The 15,091-nt window shown below is 44.1% G+C and overlaps 1 protein-coding gene and 1 pseudogene across 1 annotated transcript in view; both read left to right on the plus strand.

Moving 5' to 3' along the window:
- Window positions 1-7,187, plus strand: part of CNR2 (cannabinoid receptor 2) — a 37,566-nt gene extending 30,379 nt beyond the window's left edge. Inside the window, exon 2 of the mRNA XM_006077959.4 lies at window positions 4,861-7,187. Coding sequence (XP_006078021.1) covers window positions 4,861-5,991 — 1,131 coding nt within the window. The 3' untranslated portion in view covers window positions 5,992-7,187. The remainder of the gene's footprint in view (window positions 1-4,860) is intronic.
- A 5,852-nt stretch (window positions 7,188-13,039) lies between these two features.
- LOC102398041 lies at window positions 13,040-13,810 on the plus strand (annotated as a pseudogene).
- The last annotated feature ends 1,281 nt before the right edge of the window (window positions 13,811-15,091 follow it).

The following is a 15,091-nucleotide window of genomic DNA, read 5'->3' on the forward strand; positions in this document are numbered from 1 at the left end:
CTCTGCGACCCCATGGACTGCAGCACTCCAGGCTTCTCTGTCATTTGCCATCCCCCAAAGCTTGCTCAAATTCATGTTCATTGAGTCAGTGATGCCATCCAACCATCTCGTCCTCTGTTGTCCCCTTCTCCTCCTGCCTTCAGTCTTTCCCAGCATCAGGATCTTCTCCAATGAGTTGGCTCTTTGCATCAGGTGGCCAAAGTATTGGAGCTTCAGCTTCAGTTCCAGTCCTTATGATGAATATTCAGAATTGATTTCCTTTAGGATTGACTGGTTGGATCTCCTTGTAGTCCAAGGGACTCTCCAGAGTCTTCTCCAGCACCACAGTTTAATACCGTTACTCACTTCCTAAATAAAGCTGCAGCTCTATTCCTCTCTCTCGGCTTATGTTACTGTCATTCACAATTTTACTTGCGCTCTGTTTTTATCCCCTCCAAATCAGTCTCAGTCACTATTCAGTTGAGTTCGGTTCAGTTGCTCAGTCGTGTCCAACTCTTTGCAACCCCATGAATCGCAGCACGCCAGTCCTCCCTGTCCATCACCAACTCCCGGAGTTCACTCAGACTCATGTCCATCGAGTCAGTGATGCCATCCAGCATCTCATCCTCTGTCGTCCCCTTCTCCTCCTGCCCCCAATCCCTCCCAGCATCAGAGTCTTTTCCAATGAGTCAACTCTTCGCATGAGGTGGCCAAAGTACTGGAGTTTCAGCTTTAGCATCATTCCTTCCAAAGAAACCCCAGGGCTGATCTTCAGAATGGACTGGTTGGATCTCCTTGCAGTCCAAGGGACTCTCAAGTCTTCTCCAACACCACAGTTCAAAAGCATCAATTCTTGGGTGCCCAGCCTTCTTTACAGTCCAACTCTCACATCCATACATGACCACAGGAAAAACTATAGCCTTGACTAGATGGACCTTTGTTGGCAAAGTAATGTCCCTGCTTTTGAATATGCTATCTAGGTTGGTCATAACTTTCCTTCCAAGGAGTAAGCGTCTTTTAATTTCATGGCTGCAATCACCATCTGCAGTGATTTTGGAGCCCCCAAAAATAAAGTCTGACTGTTTCCACCGTTTCTCCATCTATTTCCCAAGAAGTGATGGGACCAGATGCCATGATCTTCGTTTTCTGAATGTTGAGCTTTAAGCCAACTTTTTCACTCTCCACTTTCACTTTCATCAAGAGGCTTTTGAGTTCCTCTTCACTTTCTGCCATAAGGGTGGTGTCATCTGCATATCTGAGGTTATTGATATTTCTCCCGGCAATCTTGATTCCAGCTTGTGTTTCTTCTATTATTGCTTTATACAGACATGTTTTTATTTACTCATACATTTATTCACTTATTTGTTCACAATTCCTTCTTGCCTTTCTATCCCTCCCTCTATGGAGAATTTCCTTCTTCTGATGGTACCTCCTTTAGACTTCCTTCAGTGAAGGTCTGTTAGTGAATAATTCTATTTGTATTATTTTGAGTGACAGCTAGCTTTTTGCCATCTATCTTCTGGCTATTATTATTGCTCTTGGCTAATCTGCTTTTAAATTTCGTTGTGATTCCTTTGCAGGCATTGTGTTTTTTTAATCTCTGATTGTATTTAATTTTTTCTTTGTCTTTGGCATTCTGAAGTTTTATTACAATGTATGTGAATGTGGAATTCATTTGTTTTAAAAATTCTGCTCAACACATGACTATATACAAAATGGATAAACAAGGTCCTACTGTGTAGCACAGGGAACTATATTCAATCTCCTGTAATACCCTATGATGGAAAAGAAACTGAAAAGGTATGTATATATAAATATAATATTATTTTTATAAAAGACTATTGACTTTTATTTATTTATTTCCTGGAGAAGGGCATGGCAACCCAGTCCAGAATTCTCACCTGGAGAATTCCATGGACAGAGGAACCTGGCAGGCTACCGTCCATGGTGTCACAAAGAATCAGGACAGGACTGAGCAACTAGCACTTTTTTTTTTCTTTTTTCATTGTATAGCGTAGGTAGCTATATTCAATATCCTATAATAACCTATAACGGAAAAGAATCTGGAAAAAATATATATATATACTGGATCACGTTGTTGTACACCTGGGACTAACACAACATTGTAAATCAACTACGGTTAAAAAAAAAACCCTGCTTGAAGTTCACTGTGATTTCTGAACCTGAGGAATCACATCCAGGAGAATTTTGGGCAATTCTCCACTAGCATCTCTTTGAATATGACCTCCCCAATGCCTACCACCAATTTCTATTCTTTTCTTATGAAACTCCAGTTGGATATATTTTAAACCTTTTCTTTTGATCCTTCCTGTCTCTTAACCATTCTTCTGTATTTCCCATTTCTCTATCTCCTGGTGCAGCCTTTTGAGAAGTTTCCTCAGATCCACTTTCCAGATCAGAGCTTTTGGCTGGCCAGTCTCTTCCGCTCTTTCACCTCCTCTTAAGGCTTTCCATTTTCAATGACTTCATTTTTCACTTCCAGAAATTCTACTTGATTCTTCTTCAAATCTGCCTCGCCTCTCACTAAGTAATCATTGTTTTGATTCCTCATTGTTTAATCATATTAAACATATGCAGATTTCCCTGGCAGTCCAGTGGTTAAGATTCCGTGCTTCCAGTGCAGGAGGCATGGGTTCAACCCCTGAACTAAGAACTAAGATTTCGTGCTGCAAGAAAAAGAAAAAGCTTATATACATAGTCTATAACATAAACCCAAGACTTATATGAAGTTCTTGGAAGTCTAATTCTACCGTATGACATTTCTGCTAACTCTTCTTCATGTTTACTTGTGCATTTTGTAATTCTGCATCATGAGCTCAAATTCCCTGGGCCTTTATATGTGGAAATCTTGTGTGACCTGGATAAGAGAGTATATCCCTCTAGAGAAATTCGAAGTTTGCTTTCTAATAATGTCCCTTACAATATTCGGGTGCCCTGCTTGTTTTTCTCAATACTTAGGACATACTTATACTAAAGATGATTCATTATCTGACATTCAAATTTATCGGGACTCATTTATTTTATCTGGTATTCCTACTGGTGTGAAACCCAAGTCTTGTCTAACCATCCCTAAAAAGTTGTTAAACCTTCAGCATCTTACTTACCAAAACTGGCAAACAAAACAAAATAAAACACAAATGCAAAAAACCCTCCACCTTATCACTCTGCATTCCATTTTTTTCTTGGTTTTGATTGCCTTTCAGTTTTTTAAATATAACTTTATTTATTTTTGGCTCTTCCGGGCCTTCATTGCTCTACAGGCTTTTCTCTAGTTGTGGAGAATGGGGCTACTCTCTAGTTGCAGTACGTGGGCTTTTCATTGTGGCGGCTTCTCTTGTTGCTGAGCATGGGCTCTAGGGCATGCAGGCTTCAGCAGTTGTAGCTCTCAGGCTCTAGAGCACAGGCTCTAGTTGTGGCCTGTGGGCTTAGCTGCTCCCCAGCATGTGGGATCTTCCCAGACCAGGGACTGAATCCGCGTCTCCGGCATTGGCAGGCGGGTTCTTTACCACTGAGCCACCAGGGAAGCCCTTCTTTCAGTTTCTAACCCTTCAGTTCAGTTCAGTTCAGTCGCTTAGTCGTGTCTGACTCTTTGCGACCCCATGTCCATACTTTCAAAATGAAGCCTTTAGCGTAGTTTTTTGCTTAAACCCAAAAAGCTTGCAAGTCACTTTTATTTCTTATTTTATTTTATTTAGGTATAATTCACATGTGACATAATACTATCTCCAGGTGTACAACATGATGATTTCATATTTGTACATATTGGGAAATGATCACCGTAATAAGTCACTGAAAAGTGAAAGTGAAGTCGCTCAGTCGTGTCCGACTCCTTGCGACCCCATAGACTGTAGCCCACCAGGCTCCTCCATCCATGGAATTTTCTAGGCAAGAGTACTGCAGTGGGTTGCCATTTCCTTATTATTACACAGTTGCAATTTTTTTCTTATGATGAGGAATTTCAAGATCTATTCTCTTAGCAGCTTTCAAATATAGTATTAGTAACTATCCCCAAGACATTTTTATAATTGAAAGCTTGTACCTTTGACTACCTTCAGGCATTTCATCCACACCACCCTCCTACCAATCCCTGCTTCTGGCAACCACCAAGCTAGTGTCTGTATCTTTGAATTAATTTTGTTTTTTTTTTAGTTCCACATATATGTGAGATCATATAGTTTGCAGGCCACCTTGGCTTGATGTACTTTCCTGGTGGCTCAGATGGTAAAGTGTCTGCCTGCAATGCAGCAGACCTGGGTTTGATCCCTGGGTGGGGAAGATCCCCTGGAGAAGGCAATGGCAACCTTGCCTGGAATACTCTTGCCTGGAAAATTCCATGGACAGGGGTCAGTCCACGGGGTCGCAAAAAGTCAGACATGACTGAACGACTTCACTTTTTTCACTTTTTCAGCTTCTTGAATTCCCACATGCCTCTCCTAAGGCAACCAGTACAGACCTAGTATATCCTCACTAGGATGGAGAAAGGGTAAAACAGAGAGAAAGTGCCAAAGTGACAGTGTGAGCCACAAAGTCGTGTCCGACTCTTTGCCACCCCGTGGACTGTAGCCCACCAGGCGCCTCTGTCCATGGGATTCTCCAGGCAAGAATACTGGAGTGAGTTGCCTTGCTCTTCTCCAGGGGATCTTCCCCACCCAGGGATGGAACCTAGGTCTCCTGCATCGCAGGCAGATTCTTTATGGTCTGAGACACTAGGGACACGCAGAGAGCAACAGATATGATCCATCAGCTCGGGTGAAGAGTTTGGCTAGAGTTAGAGTCGGACACGACTGAATCGACTTGGCAGTGATCGTGTGAGGTCATTGCACTGATGAAAAAGACTCATCTCTTCTTCTTGTGCTACAGCAAAGACTTCTTGGCAAGCCCAGCAGAAGCCCAGGGACCCACCCCATGGAGATATGCCTGAAGATAGAGGCAGCCAATGGCTCCAGCGATGGCTTGAATTTCAACCCCATGAAGGAGTACATGATCCTGAGCGGTCCCCAGAAGATCGCGATCGCGGTGCTGTGCACCCTCCTGGGCCTGCTGAGCGCCCTGGAGAACTTGGTTGTTCTCTACCTCATCGTGTCCTCACACCGGCTCCGCAAGAAGCCCTCCTACCTGTTCATTGGCAGCTTGGCTGGGGCCGACTTTCTGGCCAGTGTGGTCTTTGCCTCCAGCTTTGTACATTTTCACGTCTTTGATGGCGTGGATTCCAAAGCTGTCTTCCTGCTGAAGATCGGCAGCGTGACTCTGACCTTCACGGCCTCCCTAGGCAGCCTGCTGCTGACTGCCATCGACCGCTACCTCTGTCTGCGCTACCCGCCTACCTACAAAGCTCTACTCACCCGCAGGAGGGCACTGGTGACCCTGGGCATCATGTGGGTGCTCGCCGCATTGGTGTCCTACCTGCCCCTCATGGGATGGACCTGCTGCCCCAGGCCCTGCTCTGAGCTTTTCCCCCTGATCCCCAACGACTATCTGCTGGGCTGGCTCCTGTTTATCGCGGCCCTCTTTGCCGGCATCATCTACACCTACGCGCATGTCCTCTGGAAGGCCCACCAGCACGTAGCCAGCTTGGCTGAGCACCGGGACAGACACCTGTCTGGAATGGCCCGGATGCGGCTGGATGTGCGGTTGGCTAAGACCCTGGGGATGCTCCTAGCTGTGCTCTTCATATTCTGGTTCCCGGTACTGGCCCTCATGGTCTACAGCCTGGGTGCCAGGCTAAGCGACCAGGTCAAGAAGGTCTTTGCCTTCTGCTCCTTGCTCTGCCTTGTCAACTCCATGGTCAACCCCATTATCTATGCCCTGCGGAGTGGGGAGATCCGGTCCTCTGCCCATCACCGCCTGGCCCGCTGGAAGAAGTGCGTGAGGGGCCTTGGGCCAGAAGGAAAAGGAGAGATCCCCAGGTCCTCAGTCACTGAGACAGAGGCTGATGTGAAAACCACCCCCGGGCTAGATTCCAGAGAGCTATCCTGGCCTGATGAGCTCTGATCACTGATGTGATCACTTTTTCACATTATGAAATCAGCCAAGTCAGAAGTCATTTCACTCCCCGGAGGAGGAAGAGTGGCCTTGATCCTCTCATCTGACTTGAACCAGACCCAGAGGCCTGGACACTTAGCCCTTTCCACTGAGTGTTGGTACTGACCCCTGGAAGGTAGCCTGGTCATGCCTGTCTGCATGACCTGATCACAGTCTATTGGGTAGTCAGGCCCTGTGAGGGGAGGCAAGGTGGGCAGGAGGCAGGCGGCTTGGGACAGGCTCAGTGCAGGTCAGAACAACCTTCCCAATAAAACAGCTTAGTGCCTGAATTCTCCAGAGACCCCAGGAGCCAGGTGGAGCTTTCACGCTCAGCAATGAGGGACCTGGAGGAGATCTGGGAAGAATGAATAATTCTCCTGGGATCTCAGGATATCAGATGGGATGGCTGGCCAGCCCTTCTTCCTGCTTAATTGTTAGGGGCCTCCTTGGTTCTAGAGCTATGAAAGGCCCTACCTGAAGGTCACCCTTCCCACAGAGGGCCAAGAACTAAAATGCGACGAGGATCAAGGATGTCGATCCACCTCTTGCAAAGGTAACTGACAAGTCTCCAGTTCAGAGCATCTTATTATTAGGGCAGTGGCCCTCTCTGACACCCTGATAATCCCCACCCACAATCACAGTGTCTCCTAGGGACCTGGGGAATACAGAGGAGGCTGGGATCGCTTGGCATGCAGAATCTTCAGAGAATTCTGTTGGTCTTGCTAAGTCCTTTTTGGTGGTACCACTGGAAGCAGGCAGTGTGCCAGCCTAATCCAACTCCAAGAAAAAGGAAGATATACACAAAGGTTTTATAAATCCCCGAATTGTTCCCAGCCATCCCTTGATTCAGACCCTTTGTCTCCTCTACCACCTGAACCCTATAATAAATAATAAACAGAGCAAGTGGGAGGAGGGGGAAATTCCCTTACCATGTGACAAGCATAGGGCTCATGTCCCACAGTCCATCAGCTCCAGCAAGGATTCAGCCCCATGCTTTTGAAGATCCCAGGATACCCATGTTTTACATTATCAGGGAGGCTGGATTCCTACCAAAGGGGCTTAAAGCAGTAGGCAGGAGAAATTGTTGATGGTAAGGAGGATGCATAAGAATTCTGATGCAATTATTTGGGACTACAGATAGAATAAAAGGAAATGTATTGATTAAACGTGTCTTCATTTAATATTTACAAGACAAAGTGTTCTCCATTCATTCATTCATCCAACCATCTCACCAATACACACTAGGCTCTGTGCTAGAGCCTGGATGTCCAGCCATAAATGAGACTCTGCCCCTGTCTAATGGGGCTCATATTCTACATTCTGCTGGGAATAGACCCAGTGAAGAAAGAAAGTTGATGGTGGTACAAAGAAAGAAATCATCAAGGTTGTGGAAGAGAGATTATTTGAGGCAATTTTAGGTAGGGTAGACCTACTATGTGCTTTGGTCATGAGTTGACTGGCATTTATTGAGATGTTACTATGTGCCAGGCACTGGGCTAAGTGCTTTTATGTATTTTAAATTATTTGGCTGTGGTGCGTCTTAGTTGAGACACACAGGATCTTCCAGCTCCACTGTGGCACTAGGGATCTCTTAGTTGTGGCATGTGGAATCTAATTCCCTGACCAGGGATTGAATCCCGGACCCCTGCATTGGGTGTGCAGAATCTTAGCCACTGGGCCACTAGGGAAGTTCCTGGGCTAAGTGGTTTTAAATGGGGAATCTCAGTCTCACAATAATCTGATGAAGAGGGTTTGGTGGCCGCAATTTACCGATTTAGGACAATCTCTAAGAGGCAAAAATCACTTGACTGAAATCACACTACTGATATGTACCCAAAGCTGGGGTTTTCAACCCAGTTCTGTTTGACTGCTAAGCCTACCCTCTTTACCACTAACTTCTTGGCCCAGTTCAGTCAAATTATGCTTGATTCAGATAGTAATAATAAACAAGCCTACAAATAATAATCAGACTTCAATAAGTCTAATAGTGACAAATATGTATAAAGTATAAGTGGTAATATGACTTAATAAATCTAATAATAATATTAAATTTTCATAACAGCAAATTTGGAGAAGGCAATGGCACCCTACTCCAGTACTCTTGCCTGGAAAATCCCATGGACGCAGGAGCCTGGTAGGCTGCAGTCCATGGAGTCGCTAAGAGTCAGACATGACTGAGCCACTTCAATTTCACTCTTCACTTTCATGCATTGGAGAAGGAAATGGGAACCCACTCCAGTGTTCTTGCCTTGAGAATCCCAGGGACAGGGGAGCCTGGTGGGCTGCTGTCTATGGGGTCGCACAGAGTCAGACACAACTGAAGCAACTTAGCAGCAACAGCAAATTGCTGCAACCTTATCGTTATGTCTCAACATACTTCATTTTGTGCCCTATATTAACTTTCTGCAGCAACTTTCCACAAACCGAGTGCCTTATAACAATAGAAATTTATTCTTTCAGTTCTGGACTCTAGAAACTAATCGAGCGTCAACAGGGCCATGTTGTCTCCAAAGTTTCACGGGAAGGATGCTGTTGTTTAGTCGCTAAGTTGTGTCCAACTCTTTTGCCATCCCCATGGACTGTAGCACACCAGGCTCCTCTGTCCATGGGATTTCCCAGACAAGAATACTGGAGTGGGTTGCCATTTCCTTTTCCGGGGGATCTTCCTGACCCAGGGTTCAAACCTGCATCTCTTGTATTGGCAGGCAGGTTCTTTAGCACTGAGCCGCCTGGGACGCCCCTAGTGGGTGGACACTTCCTCACTTTTTCCAACTTCTGGCAGCTCCTGGTGTCCCTTGGCTTGTGGCAGCATAACTCCTACCTCTGTCTCTATCTTCACATGGCCTTTCCCCATTCTTTATTTCTGGGTGTCTTTTTTTTTTTTCATTTGTAGTATAGCTGATTTCCAATGTTATTACTACATTAGTTTCAGGTATAAAACAATGAGTCAACATTTTTCTAGACAAAAAAAAAATTCCATTAATTTATTATAAATATTGGCTATATTCCCTGTGTTGTACAATATATCCTTGTAGCTTATTTATTTTATACATAGTAGTTCGTACCTTTTAACCCCAACTCCTCTTGTCCCTCCCCGCTTCTCTCTTCCCACCAGTAATTACTAGTTTGTTCTCTATGACTGTGAGTCTGTTTTTGTTTTGTTATGTTCATTTTTTTTGTTTATGTTTGTTTTTATTTGTTTGTTTGTTTAGATTCCACACATAAGTGATAACATATGTACTATTCATGTTTCTCTGTCTGGCTTATTTACTTAGCATAATAGCCTCCAGGTTTATTCATGTTGTTGCACCTGCTAGGAATTTATTCTTTTTCATGACTGGGTGGTGTTCCATTCCACAGCCTCTTTATCCATTCATCTGTTGATGGGCATTTAGGTTGCTTCCAGTTACTGTAAATAATGCTGCTATGAACATTGGGGCTCATGTATCTTTTTGGATTAGTGGAGAGGAATTGCTGAATCATGTGAGAGCTCTATTTTAGTTTTTTGAGGAATCTCTATTCTATTTTCCACAGTGGTTGCACAAATTTATGTTACTACCATCAGTATGTGGTCCACGGGAGAAGGGAATGGCAAACCACTTCAGTATTCTTGCCTTGAGAACCCCATGAACAGTATGAAAAGGCAAAATGATAGGATACTGAAAGAGGAACTCCCCAGGTCAGTAGGTGCCCAATATGCTACTGGAGATCAGTGGAGAAATAACTCCAGAAAGAATGAAGGGATGGAGCCAAAGCAAAAACAATACCCAGTTGTGGATGTGACTGGTGATAGAAGCAAGGTCCGATGCTGTAAAGAGCAATATTGCATAGGAACTTGGAATGTTAGGTCCATGAATCAAGGCAAATTTTAAGTGGTCAAACAGGAGATGACAAGAGTGAACGTTGACATTCTAGGAATCAGCGAACTAAAATGGACTGGAATGGGTGAATTTAACTCAGATGACCATTATATCTACTACTGCGGGCAGGAATCCCTTAGAAGAAATAGAGTAGCCATCATGGTCAACAAAAGAGTCTGAAATGCAGTACTTGGATGCAATCTCAAAAGCGACAGAATGATCTCTGTTTGTTTCCAAGACAAACCATTCAATATCACAGTAATCCAAGTCTATGCCCCAACCAGTAACACTGAAGAAGCTGAAGTTGAACGGTTCTATGAAGACCTTCAAGACCTTTTAGAACGAACACCCAAAAAAGATGTCTTTTTCATTATAGGGGACTGGAATGCAAAACTAGGAAGTCAAGAAACACCTGGAGTAAAGTAATACTCAAAATTCTCCAAGCCAGGCTTCAGCAATACGTGAACCATGAACTTCCAGATGTTCAAGCTGGTTTTAGGAAAGGCAGAGGAACCAGAGATCAAATTGCCAACATCCGCTGGATCATGGAAAAAGCAAGAGAGTTCCCAAAAAACATCTATTTCTGCTTTATTGACTATGCCAAAGCCTTTGACTGTGTGGATCACAATAAACTGTGGAAAATTCTGAAAGAAATGGGAATACCAGACCACCTGACCTGCCTCTTGAGAAACCTATATGCAGGTCAGGAGGCAACAGTTAGAACTGGACATGCAACAACAGACTGGTTCCAAATAGGAAAAGGAGTACATCAAGGCTGTACATTGTCACCTTGCTTATTTAACTTCTATGCAGAGTACATCATGAGAAACACTGGGCTGGAAGAAGCACAAGCTGGAATCAAGATTGCAGGGAGAAATATCAATAACCTCAGATATGCAGATGACACCACCCTTATGGCAGAAAGTGAAGAGGAACTAAAAAGCTTCTTGACAAAAGTGAAAGAGGAGAGTGAAAAAGTTGGCTTAAAACTCAACATTCAGAAAATGAAGATCATGGCATCTGGTCCCATCACTTCATGGGAAATAGATGGGGAAACAGTGGAAACAGTGTCAGACTTTATTTTTCTGGGCTCCAAAATCACTGCAGGTGATTCCAGCCATGAGATTAAAAGATGCTTACTCCTTGGAAGGAAAGTTATGAGCAACCTAGATAGCACATTCAAAAGCAGAGACATTACTTTGCCAATAAAGGTCCATCTAGTCAAGGCTATGGTTTTTCCAGTAGTCATGTATGGATATGAGAGTTGGACTGTGAAGAAAGCTGAGCACTGAAGAATTGATGCTTTTGAACTGTGGTGTTGGAGAAGACTCTTGAGAGTCCCTTGGACTGCAAGGAGATGCAGCCAGTCCTTCCTAAAGGAGATCAGTCCTGGGTGTTCATTGGAAGGACTGATGCTGAAGCTGAAACTCCAATACTTTGGCCACCTCATGCAAAGAGTTGACTCATTGGAAAGTACTCTGATGCTGGGAGGGATTGGGGTCAGGAGGAGAAGGGGACGACAGAGGATGAAATGGCTGGATGGCATCACCGACTCGATGGACATGAGTTTGAGTGAACTCCAGGAGTTGGTGATGGACAGAGAGGCCTGGCATGCTATGATTCATGGGGTCGCAGAGTTGGACATGACTAAGTGACTGAACTGAACTGAACTTATGTGACTCCTTAAACTTGGGACATGCCGTTCTTTATTCACTGGTGGGGTCTTATCTCATTTTAGCCAAAAAATGCCCAAGTGCCTGGTATAAATTGATACTCAGTAAATATTTGTTTAATGAATAAAGCTAGAGTTTAAAAAGCATTGAACTATACGCACTTCCACATTTTCTTCCTCTCTCCTTTCACAATCATGCCCTATTTCTGCTTTAAGCAAAGAAGTAGAGTTTATAGAGGGGGAGAGCAAGGGAGAAAGGGGACCCCAGATATCACTGAGAACTCATTGTTTAGATGAGGAAATGGGCCCAGGCAGTGGACAAGACCTGCCCAAGGAAACCCAAGAAGGTGGTGTCTAATGCAAGAAACCTAGGTTTCCCAGCTTCCAGATTTTCCAGACTGTTACAATGCCTCTCACCTGCGCCTGCAGATTTATGTTTTGGCTATGAGGCTAAGGAGGAATAAAGGTCATGGTGTCCTATTTTATCGTTCCCAAGATGAGCTCTGTAGCATCAAAGACCATTACTCACACTGATCACTAGAAGACATGTACGAATGTTTTGTTGTTGTTTTGTTTAAGTGTCTGGGCTTGCTGTTGTGGACAATATTACAACATAACCTTGCAAAGGAAGTAACAGAAGATAAAATGGCTGTTCACCTAGCAACAGCCATTCTGTCTATCACTCCTAGAATGAGGAAGTGCTGGCTTCTGTCAACAGAGGCTTTGACAGGCTCTCTTGCACCTCCTGGGGTACAAGAGAGAAGCAGCATTTGAGAGACACAGGTTCTGCATCTGCAGACCTGGGTTCTGATCCCACTGCTGATCCAAACTAGTTACATGATCTTGGACAACTCCAATTCCCTCTCTGGGTCTCAGTTTCCTCTTCCATAAAATGGGAAGACGAGAAAAGAACAGGATGGTGTCAAAGATCTCCAGAGTTCCTTCCAACTCCAACCTGCAGCAGTTCTCTCACTGATAACGGAGGTACCAAGTGTGCAGTCGGGGTGGCCATCAGACTTCACACACCTCATGACCTCACTGCCTACCTGAACATGCACAGCATCTACCAGTTGTAGAATCTAGTGACCTTCTGGTCAGACAAGGTTCACAGAGGCACCGCTTAGGCCTGAGGCTCTCAATTTTTTCACTCTGTTACTCTAAAAATATTCCTTTGATTCCTCCTGTGTGTAGGTCTTGTTTTTCTAAGTAGATGTCAAGCTCTTTGAATAGCCTCAAAAGTCCCAAAGCAAGTTCAAGACATGTGTGTGTGTGTTAGTCACTTAGTCTGTTCGGCTCTTTGCAACCCCACGGACTGTACCCCACCAGTCTTCTCCATACACGGGATTTTCCAGGCAAGAATACTAGAGTGGGTTGCCATTTCCTGCTCCAGGAGATCTCCCCCACCCCGGAATCGAACCCCAGTCGATTGCAGGCAGACTCTTTACCATCTGAGCCACCAGGGAAGGCCCTTCAATACATACTAGAAAAATATTAGGGCACTCGGATCCGAGGCTTCGCAGTCAACGGCTTCTTTGCGGGCCCCGCCGCAGCCGACCCGGCTCCTCGGTGGAGAGAAGATGGTGGGCCGGAACAGCGCCATCGCCGCTGGCGTGTGCGGGGCCCTTTTCATCGGTTACTGCATTTACTTGGACCGCACGAGACGGAGTGACCCCAACTTCAAGAACAGGCTGCGAGAACGAAGAAAGAAAACAGAAGCTTGCCAAGGAGAGAGCTGGGCTTTTCAAGTTACCTGACCTTAAAGATGCTGAAGCCGTTCAGAAATTCTTTCTAGAAGAAATACAGCTTGGTGAAGAATTACTAGCTCAAGGTGAGTATGAGAAGGGTGTGGACCATCTGACAAATGCGATTGCTGTGTGTGGACAGCCACAGCAGGTGCTGCAAGTGTGGCAACAAACTCTTCCGCCACCAGTGTTCCAGATGCTTCTGACTAAGCTCCCAACAATTAGAGAATTGTAAGTGCTCAGGGCTTGGCTGAAGATGATGTGGAATGAGAAACAAATGTCAACATAATGATCTCAATTAAAACATATTTTTAAAATCTTAACTCAGAAGATGATCGGCTCTGGGGGAGTAAGGGCAGATAAGCTTGTTATGGACTGTCCTCCACAGTGAAGTCTACCAAAGTTAATTTTTACTTTGTGTAGATCCATTTGTCTGTTTTATTTATTTTTCCCAGTGGAAAGTGTATTTTGATAGAGAGCTTTTCATTTTATAAATACACTATGAATTACTGAAATATGCATTTTGTTTATTCTTAAAATGTGTGATTAGAATGTATGTATAACATCCCATTACTTCCATTAAAAATACCCGGTGCTCAGTTTTGAAAGATAGGCCCCAAAAAATGTAGAAGAAAACTGAAGAATATACTTGTTTTGCTCTACATCAGAAAGTTGGCTGGAAACTTGTGTTGATCAAAACTGAGCATTAAGAGATTATTTCTTTCCATTTACTCTCTTAAATATGTGTAATGTGCTGCTATGCTATAATAACAACTTCACCCCCTCCCTTGAAATGTTTTCTTTAAATCAGTGGGTTTGATGTATTCTGGATATTTACCTTCTTGTATTTTAGATACATGTAGTTGCAGATAGCACCAGGAATTGGATGTCTATACATTGTTAATCTGGCTGAGTAAGCTTTACCAGTTAATGTCTGCCCACTTGCCTCATATATAAACTGAGGAAATGGGTGTGCTAATTCAGCTTCTAATTCCTTTGGTTCTGTGCAGCATTTTCAAATCCCTCTTTCTGAGGGAAATACCTGTTTGGGCAGCTAGCCCTTGCGTTTTTTTATACTCTGAATTTCGCATGCTTGCCTGATGTAGTATTTCTGGTTTTTTAAAAGGTATAACGTGTTGATTTTCACTGAAATCATGGTTCTGTCACTACTTTTGTAAATTAACCTGAAACGTAACCTTCACAGTAACTGGGACGATATGCTTGTAAAAGTGTTTGTTCCCTTTTGCTTTTATCCTCAGTGTACCTCCTTAATCCCCTACCAACCCTTATCTTGTATGAGAATAAGGTGTAACTTTGTGGCTGAAGACTTGAATGAAGATAATGGGACCTTTTATTCTCTAAATAGTGACATATTATCTGCAGCCACAGATTAAATATAAGACCTAAGAATAAAGATCCTTGGTACTTAAAAAAAAAAAGAAAAATATTAGGCAAAATAGTCACACCTGAGGGATTGCAGAGTCGGACACGACTGAGCAACTGAACACACACATAGAAGAGAAAGTCAGGAGGCAGGAATACCACGTGGAAGAACATTGTCACAGCGCTGGCAGAGACGAGGGGCAGAAGGATGATGGGAGGAAGCATTATAAGGGCAGAGGTGGGAGGACCTGTTCTTTCAGTGTCCACTTTCCTCCCACCTCTCCCCTGATGATGCTTTCTCCCATCGTCCTTCTGCTCCTTCATTTCTGCCAGGGCTGTAACAATGCTCTTCCTGCCTCCTGGCTTTCTCTTCCATGTGTATGTGTGTGTTCAGTCACTCAGTCATGTCTGAC

The sequence above is a fragment of the Bubalus bubalis genome, chromosome 2, assembly GCF_019923935.1.
Source record: "Bubalus bubalis isolate 160015118507 breed Murrah chromosome 2, NDDB_SH_1, whole genome shotgun sequence".
NCBI lineage: Eukaryota > Metazoa > Chordata > Mammalia > Artiodactyla > Bovidae > Bubalus > Bubalus bubalis.